This window comes from Nelumbo lutea, chromosome 8 (assembly GCF_056320005.1).
Source record: "Nelumbo lutea isolate HS-2025 chromosome 8, American lotus-T2T, whole genome shotgun sequence".
NCBI classification, from domain to species: Eukaryota; Viridiplantae; Streptophyta; class Magnoliopsida; order Proteales; family Nelumbonaceae; genus Nelumbo; species Nelumbo lutea.
The window spans coordinates 6644281-6671923 of record NC_142691.1 but is presented as its reverse complement, the minus strand read 5'-3'; the positions used below and the strand labels follow the sequence as shown (position 1 = coordinate 6671923).

The 27643-nt window shown below is 40.4% G+C and overlaps 1 protein-coding gene across 1 annotated transcript; it reads left to right on the top strand.

The window, feature by feature from the left end:
* The first annotated feature begins 142 nt into the window (after positions 1–142).
* LOC148842417 (oxidoreductase/transition metal ion-binding protein (DUF3531)) lies at positions 143–26640 on the top strand. Its single transcript, XM_088957704.1, has 7 exons — positions 143–511; positions 822–907; positions 2554–2632; positions 2712–2771; positions 24834–24955; positions 25123–25194; positions 26178–26640. The coding sequence occupies exons 1-7, from the start codon at positions 143–145 to the stop codon at positions 26278–26280; spliced, it is 891 nt and encodes a 296-aa protein (XP_088813830.1). The 3' UTR covers positions 26281–26640.
* The last annotated feature ends 1003 nt before the right edge of the window (positions 26641–27643 follow it).

Sequence of the window (27643 nt, the reverse complement as noted above, 5' to 3'; positions counted from 1 at the left end):
GGGTTTAAGCATGCTGAAATACTTACCTTGAACTTGAAGACAGTCATCGAGTGTTTCTTGAGCCATAACGGACCAGCCAGCAGTTGCTAAGAGGCGTGTTCGTTGCGAACCTCCAAGCTTCCCCCTTTCTTCACCCCAAATAATGCTTATCCTACGCACCTGCGTCTCTCCTCTTCAACAGCCAAAGCTCTTGAGCTGCAACTTCTCGCGCCAGACCCACTTCTCTGCACCGCTTCGTCCATTTGCTGCTACGCTGCTGCTGTCTCGCAGATTTCTGAAATCATCTGTTACTTTCGCAAAAGCGAGTCGTAGTGAAGGAACTAAAACCCGGAAATTGCAGAAGGAAATTGAAGAAGATGGTGAAGATGACGACAACGATGAAGAAGAAGAAGAGTTCTCAGCTCAAGCTAGATTCAGAGGAAGAGAAGAAGAGAAGGACTATGATCGAGACCCAGAACTCGCCGAGATTCTTGGCAGTTGTTTCGATGATCCACAGAAGGCAAAGGCCCGGGTAAAATGTCGATACAGAATAACTGAAACTATGATGAGAAACTCCAGACTTCTTAAAACTAATCCTTTTTTGTGTTTGTCCTTTTTTTTCTATTTTTCTGTCCGTTGGTTAGTTTCATGGATTTCTGTTAGCTTTCCCAAGGAATTTCTTTTTTGCAGAAAAATGCAAAGAGTTGGTTTGACAATCTGAACTTGTTTTCTCATTTAATGGGGTTTTGCCTTTCTTTTCCGTTTTAATAGACCTATCTTGCTTGTTTTTTCAGTTATTCTCTTTCCTTTTCGGTTGAACTTAGAGAGTGGAATATCTTCAGGTGGAGGACAGAATAAGGAACAAAAGGAACAAAATACTGCACCCCAAAACTGGTTCTGCGATACCCATGAAAGTGACATTCAACAAGTAAGATCTGATAAATGTCAAATTGCATTGTAGCCGCATACATGAAAAGATACGTATGTACATTTTATGTAAGGAACATATGCAAATGGCATGCGATCATACTGCAAAAAAATTAATAATAAATAAATGTTTGTTTTTTAGGGCATAGTATATGCTTGTAGAGATATATCTGTCTATATAGCATCAGTAAAGTAATTTCAATTCCCTCCTGTTGTATTGGGGAAAGCAACTGGAACGGTTCAAAACACATAATACCAATAATTTGGGGCACTTAAACCAAATGATGATTTTTATATTATATTTCTAAGTATAAAATAGTTGTTACATGAACAACGTCAGTCACACTGAACTCTTCCATGATGACCATATGAAGCAGAAGTCATGCCATTATTAGCCAAGATTCCATCAGTCCATTGGCTAATATCTGGTTATAATCCACATTGGAAATGCTCACATTGTTGAAGCTGTATTGCTAAGTCTAAAAACCTAAGAATAATTCTAGGTCTTCATCAACATCTCAAAAGCATCTGCATGGGTAATGCTCACCATTCTAGAGAAATGATTTAACTTGTCTTGGAACCATGTAATAATTGATAACTAAGAAATTTGTGGGGTACCATTCAGCAAGACAAATAGCACCAAAAAATCTGTTAGCACTTCTTCTGTGGCCATGATTCTCAAAACAGAGAATTTTAAACACAAAGTTAAATTCCTTTCCAGCATAACCACTTTCTCCAAGTTCAGAATTTTAAATAACTATCATGCTCTGAAGTATACCCAATGTGACCCAAGAGAATTATCAGGCTACTTTAAGGGCAAAATCTATGGTGCATCCGCTGCACCATGCAACAAAAGATGTGATTGGTTGATTATGATTATAAGTACACCTTGTAAAACGTGAAAGTATACTTTGTGAAATGTGAACCAATGAAAAGTAAGCAAAATTTAAAGTGAATGGTTAAGATCTGGATTTAACGTGCAGCCAATATTAGTGAATGCATTGTAGTTGAACTCCTACTTCAGACATGCAAACGTCTCAGGTTCAAGAAAACATTGCATTCAATGAATGTACAATATTAAACATTTATTGGACCTCTAAATTTTCAACAAGATTTTTCAACTACTTGATGTCTTGTCTCCATGCTTTCTTAATTTCTGTAAGTGGAATGAATGCCATACTGAACTTTAATGTGCATATTTATCCCTACCTTTGACATTTCATACAATGATGCTCTACCACTTGCCAACATTACTATCTCTATAGCCTTCCTAAAACAAACTTTGCTCACATTATGCTTTATTGGATTTCCCCATTGAGAATAACCATCACAAAAGTAAATCATAAATTAGGCAATTGTACTCTGAAATATTTGATACCAAGTTCCCTTATCTTTTGACCTTCTCAGTTATGCATTCATTAAACAAAAATAGAATTTCTATTTCATCTTGTTGATACTGTTCTATTTTTTGTTCAATCTTTTAGATCTGAACACTGTGAAGTAATTAAGTTTTATCATTAAACCATTACTGTCCTCATCCATGAATACTCCTAGCTGATTTTTATTGTATCTGTGTCTGATTGATAATTCTTTTTGTTATATCCTGTTGCTACCGACTATAAATTCTGTATGGCTTGCATGTAACAGGTTTGATTTCTCAAACTCCTATATATGGTTTGAATTTTACAATGCTCCCCTACCAAATGACATTTCTTTAATCTGTGATGTAAGTAAACTTTTTCAGAGCTTACATCCATACCTTATAAACAAATTTGAGAACTTAAATACTATGTATTTATATGAAGGCAATTCGAGCGTGGCACATTATTGGACGTCTTGGTGGATGCAATTCCATGAACATGCAGGTAACATCTGCTCATATTCATTCATGCATTGGTATAAATGTTTATATTATCACAGGAGTATTAAGTTGAGACAAAAAAAATGAGGAAATAGAAAGCTCTTTAAAGATATTTCATAATTTCATTTAATCAAAGCAAACTGTTTGGTTGGCCTCAAGGATGATCAGTTGTTCTCCCTTATCCTAAGGTCCCTAGAGCAAACTTGGATCTAGTGGTCTGGGGTCCACACTTAGAGCTGCAACTTGGGAAGACCCAACCAGAAACTATATATAGATATTGCATAAATACACTTACACATATTCATCCAAAGAGAATGGCTCAAAAACCTTCGGAGTTTTAATCTAGTATGCCAACCTTATTGAAACATTTTCAATGATTGCTTCTTTGGACCATGCAGTGCCATTAAAGATTCTACCATTCCTTCCTTCCCAAATAGTCCAAAGAACTGCAGCTTTTGTGCACTGCCACATAATCTTCCTTCTCATCCTTGGTAAGGTGAAGAAAGAGGCTTGGGTCCATACTCATGTGCAAACATGTATAAATGCATAGACATATATATTATGTATGCTATTCATATACATGTTAATTTTTTGTATATATGTATTATCTAATGATATCTATATGTAGAAAAGGCATATGAAGATTTCCTACTTCCTAGAGGGATAATATTGTGGGTCTTGATAAATAAAGGGGTTCAAAATAGGCATATAGACGGTCGATCTTGTTTCTTGTCTACCTGAGATGCTCGGCCGAATGACACTGCTCAAGTGAATTGTTCGTTACAGTGGCTTCCTTCAAAGAAACTGGCTCAGCTTTCACCAGATTATCGTAATCCAAGATGTGTTAAGCACAGCGAGATAGATAACCTGGAGCTGGAAATACTTAGTGATGATGAAGAGTGCTTTGATTCAGACATTGAAGAAACTCTCAGTCTGGGAAGTATAGATCTACAAAACTCGAAAGATATCTTTGAGGAGGAAAGTTTGAACACTGAGTTGTTGTTTCCAGAGGAGGTGTTGGATCCATGTGGCCTTGGCATCAAGGAAGAGGTGTTTAATGTAGATCCCAACAACGGTGAACAAAATTTCTCCCCTTTAGAACTTGTGTCGCATAAAGATCAGATGGACTTAGAAGCTCTTACTGTGGTTTGGCGGAACTCACCTCATCTAAGAAAAGAGCCAACTGCACTAAACCAGCCTATGCAGGTTATCAGGCCAGAGGAACGTGAATCAACTCTGTTGCCTAACATTGGGATGCCAACAAAAGGAAAGGCTAGAGAGGTAACTTTGGCTACAGGGAGTGAACAAATTTTGGTTGAAACTAGTCCACTTCCACAATGGAATCAGGAACAAGGAAAGGTCTTGGACTCGACACTTGCAGATGGCACCCCACTTCCATTAGGTTCAGGTAAGCATGTCCGTTTGTTTTCAGTTACGAATCTGGGTCTTGTAATAGATGTCTCGCCATCACAACCAGAACAAGCAGGTGGTAGAAGGGGAGAGGAGAAGGAGAGTGTTGGGGTACAAGTTGGGGAAGGGGTTTCTTTAGAAAAAAAGAGACAAGAGGAGGAATTGGAAAGGATTTGGGAGCAGATTTTTACTTTGTTGGAGGAATACAAATAGAAAGAGGAACTGAAGGAGGTAACCCTAAAAATTTCAAACCAGATGCAAATATCAATAAAATGGAGCTGAAGACAGGAAATAAAGAGCTTTCTAGGAAGTCTGTGGACATTAAGGGTAGGAAAAAGAAGAAAAGATCAGAAGTAGAGAGACTAATTTCAGATATCGAAGGGGATATTGAGTTTAGCGGTAGAGGGGAGAGGAAGAAAGCCCCTAATTGATGGGAAGTTAGTGTCCTTAAGGGCTTGAGGAGATTAATTAAGAGGGTTGAGAAGTGCTAGAAAAAGGAGATTAATTAAGGAGTTGCTTAGAAGAGAATGACCTGATATTGTGATGCTACAGGAGACCAAACTATCAGAACTAGATAGAAGGTGGTTTAGAGGGTTTTGGAGTGCAAGAGGAATGAATTGGTGTTCAGCTCCCTCATGGGGAGCATCAGGGGGAATAGTAACTCTATGGAGGGAGGATGTTGTAGAGCCAATAAAGGAGCTGATAGGTAATTTCTTTGTATCCCTAAAATTCAGGATGGTGGAAGATGGTTTCACATGGGTGCTAACAAATGTGTACGGGCCAAATAATTATAGAGGAGTGAGTGAGTTATGGGAGGAGCTTTATGGCATCCAAGGCCTATGGGAAGGCCCCTGGTGTCTAGGGGGAATTTAATGTGATAAGATTTACAATAGAGTCAAATAATCCTAGATAGCCCATACAACTAGTATGAGAAAGTTTAATGATTTCATTAATTCCTATGAATTACGGGAGCTTCCTATACTACAAGCAATCTTCACTTGGTCCAACTTTCAAGAAAACCCAACTTGTTCAAAGCTAGATAGATTTTCTTTTCAATGAAGGTTGGGAGAATCATTGGAGAGGTTTGGTGGCCAGGGCTTTACCTAGGGTTACTTCCGACCATTGTCTTATAGAAGTAGGACCAAAACCATTTGGAACCAGACCAAGACCCTTCAGATTTGAAAATATGTGGTTAACACATCCGGATTTCATGAATAAGGTGAAGGAATGGTGGAGTGAAGAGATGAGGGGGTGAAATGGAAAGGGGTTAGATTTCATAAAAGTTAAAAAGATTGAGATCCAAAATAAAAGTGTGGAATAGGGACCAATTTGGTAGAGTGGAGGAAACAAGGTTCAAAATATCAAATCGATACAGCTTTTTAGTGTTTTTTTTTTTTTGCAACTGGTTCAAGGGAGCCGGTTTAGGCCTCCTCCACACCCTAAACCAGTTAGACCCCCGATACACCCACTATAGGGGTGTATCGGAGGGGTCCTAGAACGATACGTATCGGCCGATACGTGTCAATACTTTGAACCTTGGGAGGGAACAAAAGCTACATTAATGACTCAGATTGAGAATTTAGATGCAAAAGAGTCCCAAAGATTGATGAGTGGACAGGATCGAGAAGTGAGATGGAAACTGAAAAAGGAATTAGAAGAGGTCCTGTTGAGGGAGGAGATATTGTGGAGACAAAAGTCTAGGCATAAGTAGATCAAAGAAGGGGATGGGAATACCAAATTTTTTCATGCTATGGCCAATGGGAGAAGAAGGAAAAACTTGAAAGTAAATCTTGAGGTTGATGGAGAAAACATAACTTCACAAGAGGAGATTGCTAGTTTCTTTGTGGCTCACTTCAAATCAATCTTTCGAAGATCTTTGGAGAATCGAGTGGGAGTGAAGGATGAGGATTGGCCAATCTTAAATGAGATGGACAGGGGATGGCTAGTAAGAACTATTGAGGAAGAAAGATATTAGATAGGTCGTCTTCTCTATGGTAGGGATCATAAGAGAATTTGAGGGAAAACATGTGATGAGTCCTGGAGTAAATGCTACATTCCTAGCTCTTGTTCCCAAAAAGACGGGTGCTAAACATCCCAAAGATTTTAGGTCTATTAGCATGGTGATTAGTATCTATAAGATATTGGCAAAAGGGCTCTCAAGGAGGATCAAGGTAGTTCTACCTACACTCATTAGTCAAGCACAAGGAGCTTTTGTACAAGATAGACAAATTACAGATCAGATCCTCATAGCAAATGAAAGTGTGGAGGAAATGAGGACATCTGGCAATCAAGGTTTTGTGTGCAAATTGGACTTAGAAAAGGCTTACGATTTAGTGGACTAGAGTTTTTTATTGGAGGTGTTAAGAAGGTGAGGCTTTGGGGACAAATGGTGTAATTAGATAAGTGGTTGCATAACTTCCTATCATTACTCAATCCTAGTGAATGGAGTGCTTAAGGACTTCTTCCCAGCCAATAGTGGCCTAAGACAAGGTGACCCACTCTCTCTCTCCCTTCCTTTTCACACTTGTTGCTGATGTGTTTAGTAGATTGATCTCAAAAGCAGATGGGCAAGAGCTAATAAAGGGTTGGAGACTAGGTAGAAGAAGCGTTCTGGTGACCCACCTTCAGTTTGCTGATGATATTATCATCTTTTGCAAGGGGAGTGACTTAAGAAAGGTGGACAATCTTAAGAATCTAATAAGGGATTTTGAGAATGCATCAAATTTGAGGATAAACCTTGATAAAAGTTGTGTAGCTGGAATAAACTTGGAGGATGGGGAGGTAGAGTCTATTGCAGTGTGCTTAGGTTGTGCTACCTCTTCTTGGCCTTTAACCTACTTAGGGCTTCCCTTAGGTGCAAACCCTAAAGAGAGTAGTTTCTGGTCCCCTATTGTGCAGAAATTTGGCAAATGTTTGGCAGCCTAGAAAAAGAATTACATCTCTATAGGGGGTAGGGTAACCTTGATTAGGGCAACACTTGCTAACCTTTTTTTTTTTATGATTCAACACTCACTAACCTTCCAACCTACTTCCTCTCAGTCTTTAGGATTCCCCCAAGGGAGGCTAAGAAATTGGATAAACTAATGAGGGATTTCTTGTGGAAACTAGGAGAGGTGAAGAAGGATCATCTAATCAAATGGGAGATAGTCAATAGAAGTAAAGAAGAAGGGAGCTTGGGGATAGGGAACATAGTTCAGAAGAATGAAGCTCTTTTAGGGAGGTGGCTATGGAGATGGCCTCTGGGAGAGAAAGAGAGAGAGAGAGAGAGAGAGAGAGAGAAAGAGAGAGAGAGAGAGATTATGGCATGAGGTGGTGTCAAGCATACACGGCTACTCAGAGAATGGTTGGGATACAGAGATATCTCATCAGACGACTCTCAAAACACTTTGGAAGTCTATACATGGTATTCTCCCTCGCTTCCTCAGGTTTATCAAGTATGAAGCTTGTTCTGGCATTTCTATTCATTTTCGGGATGATGTTTGGGTGGGTACAGTAGTCGATCTAGACTACAATCAGTCTTGGATTAAAAAGAAAAAAGGATGAAAATTTGAAGAGAAGAAGAAGAGAAGAGAGGAAGAAAAGAAGTACACGAAGAGAGTTTCAAAAAAGAGAGAGAGTAGGTCATAATTTCTTCCGACCCTCTCTTAGTATTTATAACTATTGGCTAATTGTAAAAGGGCTGAATTGCCCTTATTGCTTACATGGAAAATAAAATAAGAAAAACTAATAATAAAGCTGAAATAACTACCAACTAACGCTGTCATATCTAACAGAAATATTGCTGCCATATGAACACTATGGGGACCACATCAATGGGTTCCACATCAGTGTTCTTTACATTCTCCCTCAAGTTGGGAATAGATATTTGTCATTCCCAACTTGCATAGATCTGCCTCTAACTTCTTCCTTGGAACAGCCTTGGTGAGAAGATCTGCAAGCTGCATGCTGGAGGTGATATACAGAAGACACACTTCTTGAGATGAAACCCTATCATCAATACTCCCAGCCCAATCAACATCTATATAAACCTCTATCTTTATGTGATTATTATTCTTGAATATTATACCTCTACCTGGGCACCTCTTCAAATATGCTAATATCCTCTCAACCGCAAATGAGTAGTCTTAGGAGAGTGCATATACTGACTGACAACGCTGACCCCATAATTGATGTCCAGTCGTGTGAGACAAAGATAGAGGAGTTTTCCAACTAACCGCTGGAACATAGCTTTATTTTCAAGTGGCTCTCCACCCTCTGCACTGATCTTGTGATTTTGTTCAATAGGTGTATCTGTAAGCTTAACACCAAACTTTCCAGTTTCTTCCAACAAATCTAGAACATACTTTCTTTGGGAAACAAAAAATCCCATGTTTAGATCTAGCTACCTCAGTACCCAAGTATCGTAGCTCTCTCAGATCTTTCACCTCAAATTCTTGATGGAGTTGTTTGAGAGACTCAATCTCACCATTATCATTCCCTATCACTACAATATCATCCACGTATACAGCAAGCAAGGTCAAGGAAGAGTCCACTCTCTTAATGAACAATGTATGGTCTGGCTGGGCCTGTACATAGCCAAACCTTTCAAGGGCTTGTCTGAATCTATCAAACCAAGCTCTAGGGGACTATTTTAGTCCATACAAAGCCTTATTCAGCCAACAAACCTTCTTTCCTGTGTCTGCATCATAAAATCCAGGAGGCAACTGCATGTAAACTTCTTCCTACAAGTCTCCATTGAGGAAGGCATTTTTGACATCCATCTGGAACAAGGGCCAAGAGTAACTGGCTGCAAGGGATAATAAAACTCTAATAGTGGTCATCTTTGCTACTGGAGCAAAAGTCTCCAAGTAGTCTATACCATAAGTCTGAGTAAATCCCTTTGCAACTAACCAAGCCTTATACCTTTCAATGGAAGCATCAGCATTATGTTTCACAGTAAATACCCATCTACTTCCAACCGGTTTCTTTTCTTTAGGCTAGTCAACTAGCTCCAAGTATTATTTCTTAGAAGAGCATCCATTTCAACCTTCATTGCATCTTTCCACTTAGGAACTGACAAGGCCTCTTGCACTGTTCTGGGGATAGGAATATCAGCAATAGATGTGAGGAAGGACCTGTAAGAGGGGGACAAGTGATCATAGGACAAGAATTGGGAAATGCAATGGGGAGGTCAAGGTCATCCAAAGGAGGTAAGGGCTCAACAGTGGAAGGTATCTCAGTGGAACCCAGATCCGATAAAGGAACTATAGTACCTGGATTTGGATTTGCAGAAAGAACTGGAGTTGGCCTAGACTGCTAATGACCAAAATCAACCTGCCTCCACCGCTTGTGATAGACTCTCAAATCTCGGCACCTCTGACACCCCTCCCCATTACGTCCCGCATCACTCAATGGAATAGGTAAAGGAACTTTTGATGAGTTAACCCCACACTCACTACTCTCCCCCTGAGGAGAAACCCTAGGATAATAGGGTACATCCTCGAAGAAAATAACATCCATAGAGACAAATCTTTTCCCAGAAGTGGGTCCATAGCAGCAATACCCCTTTTGAGTTTGTGCATAATCGAGAAAAATACATTTAGAGGCCTTAGGATCAAATTTGGAACGATAAGGTCCAAGAATCTGAACAAAACAAGTACAACCAAAGGTTTTAAGGGGAACATTAAACAAGTCTTTATCAGGGTATAGGAGGGTAAATGGAGGCTTCATGTCAAGAACCCGTGAAGGAACTCGGTTAACGAGATACACTGCTGTAAGAATAGCATCTCCCCATAAACGAATAGGCACATTGGAGTTAAACATTATGCTTCTGGCCACCTCCAATATGTGCCTATTCTTCCTCTCAGCAACCCCATTTTTCTGTGGTGTATGAGGACAAGTACTTTGGTGGATAATCCCATGGTCAAGCAAATAAGAGGCTAATTGGTTGGCAAAGTATTCTTTCGCATTATCGGATCTGAAGATTTTGATTTTGACCACCAATTGGGTTAAAATCATCTAATGAAAGATTTGGGTCAAAGTAGGAACCTCACCTCGAGAACGCATAAGGTAAACCCAAGAAAACTGGGTATAGTCATCAACAAACAACAAGAAATATCTGTACCCCCCCCCCCCCATAGCAGTGATGTGATAAAGACCCCAAACATCGGTATGCACAATATCAAAAGGATTATTACTTCTTTTATTAATCAATGAGTAAGATGTTCTACAATGCTTTGCAATCTCGACTCTCACATCTCAAATTAAACATTCGAACAGACTCAAATAAATCAGGAAACAAACTCTTCAAAGACCAAAAAGATAAATAACCCAACCGATTATGCCAAAGCATAACTTGACTAACAGACTGAGAAACAAAAGACTTCCTATCTTCACTATCTTCCCAATGTGAACTCTATGCAAGCAGATAGATCCCATTCGTCTCACGGCCAGTCCCAATCACTTTCCTTGTCTCCAAGTCCTGAAAAACACATTGGTCAGGGAAAAAATGTTACTAAGCAATTCTGATATTTTGTAATGCTACTGACTGAAAGCAAATTAATATTAAGCTTAGGAACATGCAGAACTGAAGATAAGGATATGGCATTAGACAACTTGATGTCTCCCTTGCCAGAAATGGGAACAAGGGAACCATCAGTAATGGACACCTTATCTCTACAAGAAGACAAGTGATAGGTAGTGAATAGTGATGGCAAGCCAGTCATATGGTCAGATGCACCTGAGTCTATTACCCAACAATGTTCAGTGTTACTTGGAGCTGAAGCATGATAAGCTGAGGCCCGAGTACCTGAATGAGCAAAAGCTGATGGTGGCTGAGATGATTGAGCTGAATTGCCAACTTCTTTTTCCAATTGAGTCAGGGCAGCTCGGACAGCAGCTAAGGTGTCTAGGGGTGTGCCCTTTGTGCCTGATGAGGAGGCACAATCAGTATTAACAGCCATATTAGCATTACCCCTTTTGTTCCTGAGTTTTGCTGGGACTAAATGAGGGTGCAACTTCCAACAGGTGTCTTTAGTATGCTTGCGTTTCTTGCAATGTTCACATACTAGATCCCACTTGTCTTCCTTCTTTATATCCCTCTCCATATCACCCCTGGATTTATGTTTAATTGCTGCCAAGCCTGGTGGGAAGGGCTGATGCTACATCATAACCTTTCTCCTAGTCTCTTCATTGTGCACTAAAGAGTAGGCTTGTGATAGGGTTACACTGTCCTTTGTTAGTAGTTGTTGTTTCACAATATCATACTTAGGATTCAGACCAGCTAGGAACTCAAAAACCCTATTAGTATCAACCTGCTTTCTATGAGTGTGCATCCTTCTAGGTTTCCCACTCAAGTGTTTCTAGGTGGTCAATTTCATGCCACAAAGATTTCAGTGTAGAGAAGTAAACTGAGACTGGTTTCTCTCCTTGCTTAACGTTGTTAACCTCACATTTCAGTTCATAAGCCCTAGCAACATTAAGGGGTTGGGAGTAGGTCTCTTTCATGACATCCCAATTTTTTTTTTTTTATCAATAACATCAATTTCATTAAATTAAGAGAATAGAGGGAAAGGAATACAAAGGGAGATAAAATAACTTAGCTCCCCAAAAATTAGAAAACTCAGGGAAAGTAAAGAAAATTAAAAACTAGCCCAGAAAACAGCCTCCCTATTCACTCCTTGCTTGGCCAACCCATCCGCAAATGAGTTGGCACTCCTCTTCACCCAGTTGTACTGAATCTCTATGTCCCTACCCAGCCATAAGAACTGTTTTTTCTCATTGCTAAAGTTCCACAAACCACTGTTCGTCTTTAACCAATTAACCCCCACCTTCGAGTCACCTTCCAAAATCAAACGGCTAATATTTAGATCTTTTGCTCTTCGAATTCCTTCAAACACTATAAGGATCTCAGCCCTAAGAGAGTCACCTTCTCCAATAGGGCTAGAGAATAAAGCAGTAACAATCCCTTCCTCATTCCTAAAGACTCCTCCAATCCCAAAAGGCCCTGGATTCCTTACACTGCTGCCATCAAAATTCAGCTTTAAAAAGCCCGAGGGGGGAGGGGACCAGAACAGACAAAGAGTCCTCTTGCATCTTGCAGTGAAAGCAATCTCTTTCCAGTTTCTTAGCAAGTCATTCATAGGACAATCTAAAAACAACTCCAAAGATTTTAGCCAGTGGACCGCTCTTATAAGGATTCGATCTAACAAATCTTCCAAAGTTTTTTCCTTGTCAGAAAATATGTGTGAGTTTCTTTCTTCCCATAAAGACCAACAAACCGCTGCCCTAATACACCTCCACATAGTCTTCCCTCGCTTCTTAGGCCAACTGAAAAAAGATGGGGAAAACAAACCTTAGACAGTCTCCGGAGGATACCAAGAACACCCAAAACGGGAGAAAACCCACTCCCAAACAGATTTAGCAACCTTACAAGAGACCATGAGGTGGTAGCTAGATTCCCCATCAGCTTTACAAAGAGCACATCTATTAGGAAGTAGACAATAGTTGGGTCTCTTTCTTTGGAGTAAGACTAAAGTGTTGATTCTTTCCAGGAAAATTTCCCAACAAAAAAACCCCACCCGAGGAGGAATAGGTCTGCTCCAAATTTCCTTAACTGGAAAGGACAACCCCAGGGGTGTAGGAGGCTGAGTTAAAGTTTCAAAGAAAGAAGCACAAGAAAAGGTACCAGAGCTAGAAAGGGTCCAATATCTGGTGTCTTCCTTAGCAGGGTTTAGGAAGACACCCTCAAGGGAGGCTAGCAGAGCTACCAGGCTATCCAAGTCCGTATCCCTAATTGCCCTACGCAGGCCAAGGTTCCAACCAAAGCCCGAAGTGGAAGCTGAAGGGACTAAGAAAGAAGAAATTGGTTCATTTTTCAAGTCTTAAAGAGCATACAAGGAAGGAAACTTGTCTTTCAGAGGAGAATCCCCGACCTAAAGATGTTCCCAGAAAATTATTCGGTTACCAGAGTTTAGACCATACCTGATCCAAGGGGAGAAAACTGGAAGCAGATTGTGGATGGATTTCCAAGGAGAAGCAGCTGAAGCCCTTGCCAAGATTCCAGGATCCCAGCCATTGTCTTCCAGCCCATAAATGCTAGCCACAATCTTAGTTCACAATTTATCCCTTTCCAAAGAGAACCTCCACAACCACTTCCCCAAAAGAGCCATGTTCCTTTTCTTGAAATTACCAATCCCTAGACCTCCTATTGTTTTACACCTAGAGACCACCTCCCAACTCACCCATGATCTCTCTTTTCCTCTCCAGGCTCCCAGAGAAAGTTCCTTATTAATTTTTCCAAAAGATTTGAAACCTTTGAGGGGATCTTAAACACTGACAGAAAGTAAACAAGAAGGTTATCTAGGGTAGATCTAATGAGAGAGACTCTTCCACCTAAAGAAAGATAACTCCTCTTCCAGGCCGCTAGCCTCTTCTCAAACCTCTCCACTACCGAAGCCCAAAAGCTGACACTCTTAGGATTATCTCCTAAAGGGAGGCCCAAGTAAGTCAGGGGCCAATTTGTAATAGCACAACCTAGCTCATCTGTAGATTCCCTTAGGTCTCTTTCATTCACATTCACTCCTGCCACACAACTCTTGTCGAAGTTTACCTTGAGGTTAGATATCTGCTCAAAAAGTTGTATTGTCAACTTTAGATTCTGGATCCAACTGAGGCTCCCTCCTTCACAGAAAAGGATAGTATCATCTGCAAACTGTAGAGGAGTTAAGGAATCCTCCTCCCTTCCTACTCTCCACCCTCTTATCAGATTCCTCAAGTCTGCTCTATGGATCAATCGCCCAAACACATTAACAATAAGGGTGAAAAGAAAAGGGGAAAGAGGATCTCCTTGTCTTAGACCTCTCAACGCCGGAAAGAAGTCAACCACAGTCCCGTTCACCAGGATAGAATAATGGCAAGTCCTAACATAGCCCCAGATCCACTTGCACCACCTGTCACCAAAACCAAAACTCCTTAACACCACCATCAAGAATGACCAATCAACCAAGTTGAAAGCCTTCTTTGACTTTCTAAAGCTCTCCAAGCTCTCATTTGCAATGAGGATCTGATCAATGATCTGTCTTCCCTCCACAAAAGCACTTTGGTTGGATGCAATAATAAAGGGGAGCACCTTCTTTATCTTGAGAGACAGCACCTAAGCAATGATTTTGTACAAGCTAGTCACCAGACTAATAGGTCTAAAATCTTTTGGTTGAGAGGCATCTTTCTTCTTTGGGACTAAGGCAATGAAAGTTGAGTTCAATCCCGGGTTTATTACACCCCTCCTGTGGAACTCCTCAAAGACCGAAGCAAGATCATTCTCCAAGATATCCCAGCAATCCTGGTAAAAGGCCATTGTGAACCCATCTGGACCTGAAGCTTTTGTCCTATCCATAGAGAAAACTGTTTCCTTTACCTCCATATCGAATCTTTTTTCTAGCCACTCTCTCTTCTCTGCACTTAGAGTCGGCCAATCCAAACCCTCCAACCACACTCTCTCATTCATAGGCCTTCTAAAAATAGATTTGAAGTGATTTACTAGGGCCTCTGCAATATCAGTCGGGTGAGACAAAACTGTTCCATCAACTTCCAAATTAGAGATGTAATTCTTCTTTCTCCTTCCATTTGCCACTGAATGGAAAAACCTTGTGTTTCTGTCTCCCTCCCTTAGCCACTTACACCTAGATTTTTGCCTCCAACTGATTTTCTCCTTGATCAGGATGTCCTCCAACTTCCTCCTTAAAACCCATCTCAACTTCCTTTCTTCCTCTCCAAAGGGTCCTCTCTCTTCCTTCAGGTCCAATCCTCAATTTGCTCCACCAGAACTTGCTTTGTCTCTTCTAATCTTCCAAATTCCAGCCTATTCCACTCCTTTAATTGAGATTTTAGGTATTGGAGTTTCTTGTGAAACATCATTCCCTTCTAATCAACTACCGGATTCGCTTGCTCCCACCACTCTCTGATTTTCTCAGTGAAACCCGGATGAGACAACCACATATTTTCAAACTTGAAAGGGGTAGGCCCTGCTCCTCTTAATTCCTCCTTGACCAAAACTATTGGCCAGTGGTTTGAAGTGAGTCCAGGGAGAGCCCTAGAAGTAAGGTTGCCCCAATGATCCTCCCAATCTGTTGAGAACAAAAATCTGTCCAACTTAGAGCAAATTGGCTGAGATTGAAGGTTGGACCAAGTGAAGTTATTATTTAGGAAAGGAAATTCTTTGAGATTAAAAGAGTCCACAAATTGGTTGAACTTCCTCATACTTGTTGTCACTCTCTATCTGGGGGTTGTTGGTTTCCTCCATAAATCTCACTACATTAAAGTCCCCTCCAGCACACCAGGGTCCATCCCAAAGGCTTCTAATGTCACCCAATTCTTCCCATAATTTCTCCCTTTGCCTATAGTCATTGAGGCCATACACATTTGTTAGAACCCATTCATACCCATCGGCCACCTATTTGAATTTCAGGGAGACAGAGTGATCTCCAATTAGCTCCTCTACACCTAAGAGAATCTCTTCTTTCCACAGGGTCACAATCCCTCCCGAGGAACCCCACGAAGGAGCAGCCACCCACTTAATACCTCTAGAACTCCACACACTCCTTGCCCAGCTGCAATCAAAATCCATTCTTTTGGACTCCTGAAGCATAACCACATCTGGATTGAACTTCTTAATTACCTCTTTGATTGTTGCTCTCTTCCTAAAGCTGCCCAACCCCCTCACATTCCAACTTAGGATTTTCATTGAAAACTAAAGGCTTTAACCCTAAGTCCTCCAAGAACTATTTAAACCCTTTTTCTTCTAATCCCCTTCACTTCGAACTTCTTGTCCCCCTCAATATCTTTTTTAATCTCTCCACTTCACTCAGCCTTCTAAACTTCATCTTGTTGTCCTCTTTATTTTGCATGTAGGCTTTTAGGTCATTCGGGTTCTTTAGCTTGCACCCCAACTTTTTCACGAACTTTGCAACTGACTCTTCCCCAAAAGTTTACTCTTTCCCTAAAGAAGCACTCTCCTCACTCCTAGGAAGCTTCTTGTTCCTTCTCACTTTACCTTCAACCACAACCCTGTCTATCCCCTCCGGGCTCCCTCTCTGCAAATCCTTCCTTTCCACTTCACCCAAGAGGCTTTCTAAGATTTCCCTAATTATTGTCTCTCTGCAAGATTCCTCACCCACTTCCCCCCCTTGAAGACTCATTGTGGCTTTCAGACCAAGGGCTTCCGACTCTTGGTTGGGAAGAGAATCCGGTACAAGAGATACAGAGCGCTCATCAGTATCCAAAACTGAATTGACAGAGTTGAGGGATTTACCTGAGGTAGAGAAGTGAGGAGAGAGCAAAGGCGAAGGAGAGGTAGTCACTTTCTTTTTTGGGAAAACAGAGCACTCTGTCTCCCAGAGATGGGGGAGGGAAATCCTTGTCGCTGTATCAACACAAAGACCCCTTTCTGTACCCAAGTATGTACCTCTCTGTGAAGTACCCTTGCTCTGCCCTGAGAAAACCTGAGCAACCTCCTTTTCGGCCTCTTGCAAAGCACTAGAACTGAGGGGGGGCTCAGCCAGTAATGGGTTAAATTCAAACACCCGCTCCTCCCCCTCCACCTTTCCTTCCCCCATCAAATCCTCTAAGAACAAACAGTCCAGGCTAAATGAGTCGTTGTTCTGACCTTTAGATAGAGCTTCAACTGCTGCACTGCCTAAACTCCCATAGTCATCTGAACTATCAACATGATCAGAATCTGAACCGCAGCTCAACCAGCCTTGATCAGCCTCTTCTTTCTCTTCTGGTCTCTCGAATAGCGCGGGTTCGGGCGACCAGAAAGGCTGAGATTTTGCTCGTTGTCGGCTGCCCGTCGGACCCAGCATAGAGGCCGGCGCTCTCCAGCCTTGTTCGCAGACTTTGCCCCTCCACAGTCGAGAGGGCGAGACTTAGACGATGATAGATGAAATATGTCCTCTATCATCATCCCATGCTTGCCTCGCCCCACGTGATGACTTAAGTTGTCACGTGGGCTTTTAAAACCAATAGGAAGTTCACCTACTGGCCTGACTGGCTCGACCATTCTTAGAGCCGGTTCGGAGAGAGACTTAGCGCACGAACCGTTCTTTCCCAACTTAGCCATGTCAGCATAGGACGGGCCACCCTCTTTACACAACCCTTCAAAAAAATTTGAAAAAGAAGCCAAAATAGCAAGGCTTCAAGACTTGGGACACCCTTGCCATTGTTCCCCTTCCTCTGTAAAACGCCCACACTCAACAGACTTACCCGCCAGCCCTTGAAGGCCACGTGTACACCCCCCTGCGAGCTTGTCAGATTCTTCAACCTCTGGTCGTCTTCCCCAAAGCAAAGCTTCAACTTCTGAAACTAACTAGACCTTGTGCCAAGCTTCTTCTGAGAGAACTTCGAAGATCCACGGCAAGTTCTCCGGATTGATCCCAGCAACCTTGAGTTCCACCACTCTCAAGTCACTTAAGTTAGCCTCCAACAGAACTCCACCCATCGCTCTAGTAATTTTCCCCAGAATAAGGTCATTCCAAAGGTTGAAGGGAAGACCGAGAAGTTTAATCCAAAAACTGCCGGCTCTGGGTTCAACTTCGTTGCAATCTAGAGCCCAATTCTGGACCTTAATCAGGCTTCCTTCTACAAGGAAAGAATTGAAGAACAAAGTCTTATTTCCAATATCTAGTAAGGCTTTCTTTTCAGCAAAAGGTAGCAACAATACATCTTCCTCTAATCCCAACCTCTCTGTTAAAACTTCTATAACTTTCGTCCAATCTTCTATCACCCTTTCTGCCACTAAAACCACCCTCTTCTCCCAGCTCTCTCTCCCTTCTTCCACTGCTACTCGTCGGAGGACAAACGAGCTGGACACCAAAACTTCAGGGTAAAGCTTTGGGCGGAGCACAGAACAATCCTTCCAGCCAGGGGCTTCTTCTACTCTACCTTCGACCTCCAAGAGAAAAGCCTAAAGATTAGAAGCAAAAGAAGCCCACCCTCTTCGTTTCAGACCTTCTGGAATACACAACACTTGCTTTTTGTTAAAACCAAATAGTTCGGTGAGCATAATGAACCACCCTTTTCCATTCCTTTTTAGCACAGCTTCGAACCTCTTGTTCTCACAGGTCAACGAGTTTCTCCAACCTTCTTCTCGAAAGGAATTTACAGCTTCATCTACAAAACCTTTCAGCCACACACAGGCCTCCTCTGGTAGGAGAATCGACGCCCTGCTCCCTTCTATGATTTTCAATAGAGCCTTCCCCTTTGTCCTTCCCTACTCAAAGAGGAAAGATTTTGCTTCAATGGACAAATCCAGTCTCCATTTCCCCGTCAGCTTGAACTTCCTCTCCTCTCCCATAATCTTTCTTCTACATTTGACCCAGTTGTCTTCTGGTTTGTCATCTTCATGACATAACCAAAAAGTTATCCAAATTTCCTTAGCTGTTTTCGCCCACAAATAGTTCCGGCTGATATGTGGCTGCATAGAGTTGCACAACCATGTCATAACCAAATAGTTCTCATGAACCCATTTGGTATAGCTTTGGTCCTCCTTAGTTGGTCCTTTCACATCTCCCAACAAGTAGCACAATTTTCCCCTACCCCCAATGGCCATCATAGCCGATTGAGCCCATTCTAGGTAGTTTGATCCACCAAACTTAGCTATTGTAATCTGAAAGGTATTCTCAGACATGTTACCAGAATTGTTAATCCCAAAAACACCTTCCCCTTGACTCTTGAACTCCATTCTTGATCAAGAATTAATAAAAAAAAACTTCATTAATTACTGTAATAGGAGAAACAGCACCCAAACGACTTATAACATCCGGCCTAGTTCTTCCAAAGAACACAGAAAACAGAATTCTGAATGAAACCAGTTCAAATTCTGATATGAAACAAATAACAGTTCTGAATTTTAGGGTTTTCTCTCAAAACCCTAAAGAAAACACAAAAATTTTGAAGCCGCACCTCTCAGACTAAACCAAGATTATCTTTTCTGAATAGAATCACAAGAAAAAGCTTACTTTATGAAAAAATCTCTGGCCGCCACCTTCTGGTTGATGCAAAACCCTAATCTTGATGATCTGAAGCTTCTTCTAATTCTTCCTGACTACTAGAACTCTCCCAGACTTCTACAATCTCTTTAGTAGCAACCGCACACTACCAGTAACCTCCAAGAATCAATCGATCCTCCTTCCTTGTTGAAAAACTTCCAAACCTAGGTGGTTCTCATGCAGTCAGCCTAATCAGATTAGCATAAGAGCTCCTAGGTCTGCTTGGATACCAAGTAGTCGATCTAGACTACAATCAGTCTAGAGTTAAAAAGAAAAAAGGATGAAAATTTGAAGAGAAGAAGAGAAGAGAGGAAGAAAAGTACATGAAGAGAGTTTCAGAAAAGAGAGAGTAGGTCATAATTTCTGTCGACCCTCTCTTAGTATTTATAACTATTGGCTAACTATAAAAGGGCTGAATTGCCCTTATTGCTTACATGGCAAATAGAATAAGAAATAACTAATAATAAAGCTGAAATAATTAACTGAAATAACTACCAACTAACACTGTGGGGACCACATCAGTGTTCTTTACAAGTACCCAACCTCTTAAGGATCTTTTTTCCCTCTCTATTCTCTCTCTCCCTTTACAAAAATGAGCCAATTTCCAAGTTTCTTCCTAGTCCAATACTTCCTTTGTCTTTAAGTTGGGACTTTGGCTTTCGTAGGGGATTAAGGGATGATGAGCTGGTTTGTGTTTCTGAGTTGCTTCTTTTACTCGAATCGGTTTGTTTGGACCCCACTTAATCTGATCAAAGAGTTTGGACCCCCCCCCTTCCAAAAGGAACCTACTTCCTTTTTGAAATCCCTCTTGGCCAACCCTAACCCTCAAGTGTTTCCTATTAAAGAAGTTTGGATAAGACCTTTTCCCCCCCAAAATTGTTGTTTTTTGTGTTAGATAGTTTTGTATGCCCTTAGCTTCAATCCAATTTGATGTACTTTTGATATTTAGTGTAAATAAATAAAGTGCATGTTTGATTTATGTTGTTTGGTATAATTCTGTGTAAGACCCTAAAAATGGACACTTATTGAGACTCGTGTTAGTTTTAAATGTTCACAGCCATTGGATAAGTCTGGGGAGATTTATCCTGTCAAGGCTGATACTGGTGTGCCACCAAGTGTTGGGATGGCCTGTCTCGACCACCAGGGTAAGACCCAAGGCACATGCAGTATGGGATTACTCGAATCCTTGAACTGGACCAGATTTCCAGTATTGCCCTGGACCTTGGAGACAGATGGGCAAAACTGGAAAGTTACACTTGACCCCTAAACTCGATTATGATACTTCACTAGGTATCGGATCGGGCTGTCTTTGATATGCCAATCAGTGAGATCCTTAGCGGGGGGTCAAAGCCTAGGCATGTTGGGGCAGTCTGAGAATTCATCTAAGTGGGTGATCATAGTGACAGGATCAGCCCCTTTGTTGGACAAAGGTAATGATCGAGAATGCACTCTCTCTGATGGAAACCAAACTGTCGGCAATTGATTTCAATCGTTGGAATTTTGTTTTTGCAAAATTTATATATTATATGTATATATATACATATGGTTTCGCAATGTTTGCAAATGGTTTTAATTCCCGGGATCCATGTGAGTAGAGAGTGCAGCACTGTTCCTTGCAGCCGAGGGAGAGGTCCTCTCTTGTCGGGCAGTGCTTAATCATTATGGATTAAGAGGTTAAGTGTAAGGCCATTTAGGATAATACCTGATGGGCCAATCTTGCACCTGCCCACAGTCCCTGGGTTTTTATAAGATGGCTTGGCCCAGGGACCACTTAATGTAAGTGTTGGGCCCATAGGGTCCATATGATGGGCTCAAGGGGTTCACCGGGCTTCTTAGTGAATTCGGTTAGGCCTTGTAATAAAGGCTGGGCCGAACCCATGTGGTTGGTGTGTAGATCAATGCTTGGGTCCCATGCCATACAAAGAAGCCCAATTGAGCAGCAGATTGCAAACTACTTAAGCAATGAACACTTAATGGGCTAAAAGCCCATTTCGAGCTAGGCTGATATGATCACCCATCTATGGGGCGAGTCTGGGATTAAAATTAGTAAAAGGATTGGGCCTTTAACCTTATCCACTCTGGGAGACTAAATTCAAATCATATTTGAATCTGGTAATCTCCTGATTAGATCAGGAGTAAACTAACTTAATTTGTAGATAGGATTAAGATCATCCCCTATCCAAATACTAATTTGGATTGGGATAACTCCTAATTAGGAGGTTTCTTAATCAAGAAGAAAAGAGGAGAAGCCCTAAGAGAAAAAAAAAAACAGAATTCGAACTAAGGGTTTGTACAAGAAATCATCCTGCGAATTGAGGTTGGATCTCATACACACTCCAGAGGGAAGAGAAGCAATTTCGGCCATCTTCATCTCAGGAGTTCTCCTCCAGCCGCCGCCATTCTTTCTTTCAAGATTTGATCTTTGAAGTAGAAAGAAATCAAGAAATTGGTTCTTGACATCATTTTTCAGAAAAGACTGAAAAGATTTGGTGCTTAGAGTTTCCAGTGGATTCTTGCGAAGGATTCAGTGTGTAGGACACACTCTACTGGTTCCGTTCCACATACAGCTGTGTCATCTTCAGCAGAAGCGGATCTTGGTGTCCTCTTTGGGCGTGAACACCAAATTTGGGAGATACTGCTTCTCTGGATCAGGTATAATTACTCCCTTGTCTTTGGTTTAGATCTGATTCGATTATGGTTCAAGTAGGATCTTTTGAATATTGTATTCTAAATTTAGGGAATATGATTCCCAGTTGGAATAATGTAGGAAAATTTTTTAAATTCGCCCACCCATTCCGCAACCTTTTTGGCGTCCATAAGATGGATCCTACCATTCTTTCATTTTGTTGGGAAGTTTTTGTATGGAAAAATTAATACTTTGGAAAACTTGCAAAAGAAGAGACATTTCTATGCCTTTCCCCTAATTGGTGTTTCCTATGCAAGGCCCAGAATGAGAACTGTTTCCATCTACTAATTTCTTGCTCCTTTACTGCAACCTTATGGAGTTGGAGCTTTAGTTTATTTGGGTGTAGGTGGAACCTGCCGTCTGATGTAAGTATGTTGTTTAATCCGTCTACCTTTGGGTGGCACACAAGAAGAGGTAAAATCATGTGGAAGTGTATTAGGGCAGCTATATTGTGGACTGTTTGGGAGGAAAGGAATGCTAGAACCTTCCTAGAGAAGGAAAGAAGCTTGGCTGAAGTGAAGGACTGTATCTCAACTAGAGTAATCCATTGGTTGAAGACCTTGTCTTTGTTTGCTGAATTCTCTTTTGATGATCTTTGGAGAAACTGGCTAGAAGTGGCTAACACTTCCACTAAAAAGAATAGAAGCATGGTAGAGTGGGAACCTCCCCCAGAAGGTGTCATTAAATTGAACTTTGACGGGAACAGCCAAGGTAATCCTGGTTCTTCAGGAGTAGGGAGCGTTCTAAGGAATAAGGACAGCAACATTATCTCATTATTCTCAGGACCGGTGGGAGTGGGAGACTCTACAAGAGCTGAGTTACTAGCTATTGTTCAAGGGATTCAGGTTGCTAACCAACTTGGGATGGAACATCTTCTAATTGAAGGAAACTATCGGGTGGTAGTAGGGTGGCTGTAAAATCTGAACACTGCCATATGGGGAAATAGAGATCTCCTCAAAAGAGTGAAGTGGCTGACTAGAACTATGAGAGTGGATGTTAAATGGGTAAGCAGGTCCGCAAACACTATGGCTGATTCTTTGGCCAAGCAAGGGGTATCCAGGGAAGATCTTTTTTGGGGCATCTTTGTAACTTATTCTAGTAAGTAGGGAAAGTTGTATTTGAATATTCTAGAGAGGTAGCATCTCCTGCCTCTCCTTGGGATGCTTATACTTCTTACCTTTGGTATTTAATAAAATTTATTCAATTATCAAAAAAAAAGGCATATAGACCTAATTAAGAATATGTATGAGGGGCCAACAACTAATATTAGAATACCAGTGTGAGAAGCTTCGGATTCTACAGTTACAATGGGTTTTCACCAAGGTTCAGCACTTAGCCCTTATCTATTTGCATTGATCCTAGATGAATTGACTAAACATATTCAGGAGAAAGTTCCATGGTGCATGTTCTTTGTGGATGACATTGTTTTAATTGATAAAACTAATAAAGGATTAAATGCAAAATTAATCTTATGAACAAATGCCTTAGAAACAAGAGGTTTTAAAATAAGGATTAAAACAGAGTATATGACAATCTGTAAATTTAGTAATAATAAGTGTGTAAATCAAGATACACTTAGAATTGGAGACCAAAAGATAACTCAATGTGACCATTTCCGGTACCTTGGTTCAATAATTCATAACAAGGGAGAGATTAAAGAGGGGTGCATCTGGCTTTTTATGTGATAGGTGAATACCACTTAAATTAAAAGGAAAATCCTATAAAACAGTTGTGAGTCCAAGCTATGTTGTATGGAGCAGAGTGTTGGGCAGCCAAGAAACATGTCCAGAAAATGAATGTTGCATAAATGCAAATGCTAAGATGGATGAGTGGAAAAACTAGAAAGGATAGGATTAAGAATGAAGTTATCTGTAGGAACCTAAGAGTAGCTCTAATAGGTGATAAAATGAGAGAGAGTAGACTAAGATGGTTTGGGCACATGCATAGAAGACCATCTACTGCATCAATTAGAAGAAGTAATTTGTTACACATTGAAGGGGCTAGAAGAGCTTGGGATAGACCAAAAAGGACATGGGTAGAAGTAGTAAGAAATGGTTTAAGCATTAATAATTTAAAAGTGCATATGGCTTTAAATAGAACGGATTGGTGAAACAGGATTCATGTAGACGACCCCATATAATTGGGATCAAGGGCAGTGCCAAGTATATTGTTGGGCCCCCCCAAAAAAAAAATAAAAATAAATAAAATGAAAGTCCCGCTAAAATGTTAATGATCACTTTGTAATACTCCAACCTCTAAAATAAAAAAAAAGGTTTATTTTTTCTTAAAAACTCTAATAGATCTAAGCCTTTATGCTCCATTTCTTTCCAAACACTACTTTATCTACTCCCCATCTCATTTTCTTGTCTAACTTGGCCCCCCCAAAAGAAAATTTCTGGCTCCTCCACTGGTTGGGATAAGGCATGGATGATGTTGATGATTTTTCTTATTCTATTTCAAGTAGGTTATAAAACCCAAATGCAAGGTAGATGTGTAAAATATGACCAACAAAACCTTAAAACCCAGACAACCAACCCAGGCCTGAGTTCATCCCAAGTTAATGTTGGGTTTATCTCAAGTTGCACTCCTAGTGGACAATGTGGTTCATTCTTTTGCTTATTTTAAGATTCTTTCATGTCTCTTATAAGATCTTTCTATACTATGATGTCAACAAATTTAAATTTTTAAGAATGGCTGAGAATACAATATACTACTTGGCTTTTAGTCTTGGGTGGACAAATGAAGCCTTTGTGCTTCATCTTATCTGCTTCTGAAATTGGGTTCTCATTGAGAAACAGTGAATCCTTATGCTAAAATGACCTGAATTGGTGGTTGTTTCTCCTAATTATGGGGAAATTGTCATCAGATTAGGTTTGCCTGCATGTAAGATGTTATTCCTCTTTTTTTTTCTCCTTTGTTCTAAAACCATTTAAAACTGTTGTTGCAGCTGTCACAAGCCCCTTTGGATAAAAGACCAAATTATGATGCAATTCAGGGAGCAAATGTGACACCAACCACATTTTATAATATTGGGGACTTCGAGATTCAGGAAAACTTAGCACGCATATGGTATGAGCCTCACTTGTAACTAACAAACTGGATATATTATGGTATCCTTCTTTTATACATCTAGATTTTAGTTCCCTGTAGATGAAAATGAGAGACTAGTTATTACAGTTTTTCTAGTGATGTTTTTCATAGAATTCCTATTGATGAATCTGATCAAATTTTAACAGGGTGGATATTGGGACTAGTGAACCACTGCTTCTGGATGTTTTGATAAATGCCTTGACACAGATAAGCTCCGAGTAAGTCTCCCAAGGACAGTGGAATTTTCTTTTCTGATTCAGTGATGAAGATTTCCATCTAACTGAAGGAAAATGATTTATGCTGGCTGGTCTAACCAGGGCTGCATTTGATTGCATGTAAAATAAACCATTTCCCTAATTTTTCCTGATTTTTGGCTCAACTTAGAAAAAGATCATGAATAGTTGATAATTATATGGGTTTTGTGAGATTTGAATCAAGCAGACCCTCTGTTCAGAAAATGACTCAGAGAATATTAGAATGAATGTCACATCCCTATGGCTACATCTAACTATTTTTTTGTGAAAATTTCCGTTTTCCACTGCCATTTTACATGCAACAACCACCATAAACTTTGGGTCTTTGGTAAACCATTTGCTTCTCGTTATCTTCTGTGCAATTGAACAGAGCTTAGATTTTTTTCCCTGTTTATATAGGTAGACTGGACAGAAAGGTCATAAATTTTACCTTGATCGAGGGGCATTACTTTGCCGTCACAACTAGATGTCAAAGAATAGGAGCACCTATGGCCCATGAATTCTCAACCCCACATCCCACCCTCCTCTCTTTTTTACCCCAAAGGTTGCTAGGTATTTGATAATGGTCATTTATGGGCCTTATGGCGCTACTAATTCTGACTAAAATGTCAACTCTATAGCTAGCACCACCCTTTCTGTTCAAGAGAAATTGGTATAATTAAATTGGGGTTGAATATATGGGCTATACGGTATTCATATACTGAACTGAGTGAGATGGCACAACATGATTCGTGTATAGTTGGTACAAGGTTTAGTTGGATCGAGTTAAATGTATTGACTATTCAACAACTTTGCTTAGTTGGCAATAATTTTGTTATTTTGTTTATGTTCCATGAATAATATTTCTTTGAGTTTAGAGTTTTTCCAATTTGTTGCTTGCTTTAATATCCGCAGCCTTGAGGCTCTGCTTTGTATTCATTGACCCCCATTTTTTTCTTTCTTGACAGCTATATTGGAATAAAGCAGGTGGCATTTGGTGGGTCTGAATTTGAGAGCTGGAAAGAGGATTTGGTATCAGAGGATGCCGGCTGTAGTGTTCACAAGATTTAAACCACTTCCCATCCAAATGAACCATGTCATGAGACCATGGAAACAGAGAATGAAGAACAATATGCAAGTGTTAACCCTACATGCTACTAGCCTGAAATAGTTGAGAAGGCACCGATTATGATGCAAGGAGGCGTTTGTAAATCTACAACCAACTATAGGAATACATACTTGATAGAATGTAGACCTTTTCAGAATGTAAATCTACATAAGGAGTTGATTTACAAAATAGAATGTAGACCCTTTTTTATTGTTTTTCCCAAGGATGTAGACCTTTTATCTCCTTTTGGTCAAGGAGCAAGAATGTAGACTTGATTTACAAAACAGAATATGTAAAATGTGTTTCAACTTTCAAATCTAAAATCCGAAGATAGGAAGACATCTGTGTCCAAAAAACGCAAATTTGACTCATCTGTAATCCTTATACTAGGGCAGTTAGATTGGAATTAGACTATCTATGATGCCGGAAAGGTATTAGTTAGTTCTGACCAACCAGCACTCCACCCCCGGTGAATTTTGTTGAATACTAATTGATTGGTAAATACCGATTGGTTGCTTATAGGTACAGGAGTACATGGGATCAATCGGGAGCATGGTTGATGAGAATCTGAGATGATAGAACCTAAATTACTGGGCCCTGCTTCATAGATTATAGGTCAAGCTATTTCAAATCCTTGGTTGCCCAAGTGAACCTATCTCTGTTCCCCATCATCCATTATCATCAAATAAGAAAGATCCATCATCAGGCCGTTTTGCAATTAATTGTTCACCCTAATCATATGCACATGCAAAACACAACCAACAGAACAATCTGATCCTATTATCAACTCCTGCCGGTGTGAGTTTGTCTTACATTGCCGGTGCAAGCCTAGATAAAGGAGGGTTGCATCAAGTTGACGGACGATACTAAAACTTTTGTCAAATCTCATGAATATGAATATTAATGATGCTCAAATTTAAATACATTGAGAGATCATATCATCAAAGTAGAAAGAGACCCCCTTGGCATCTTCAACTGGCAATATGCTAAGGCTCAGTTTGAAAGGAGTACAGATGCAAATATGTAGTGCAAAATCTCATATTTTGTATTATTTTATATATATTTGCACTGTATATATTTGCATTTATACTCTTTCCAAACTGAGCCTTAAAGACGATTTAATTTCGTCACACCTCTCCTCAAACCATCAAACTATAGTGCTTAAACACATGGAACAATTTTAATCATCACTTGAACTGCTGAACAGTTGATTCTCGATCGGTATAGATCTCTTTGCTAAAATCATAATTCAAAGTATCAATACACCTTTATGTATTGGCAGATGTGTATAAGCATTTTAAATTATGTCTTTTATTATATATATAT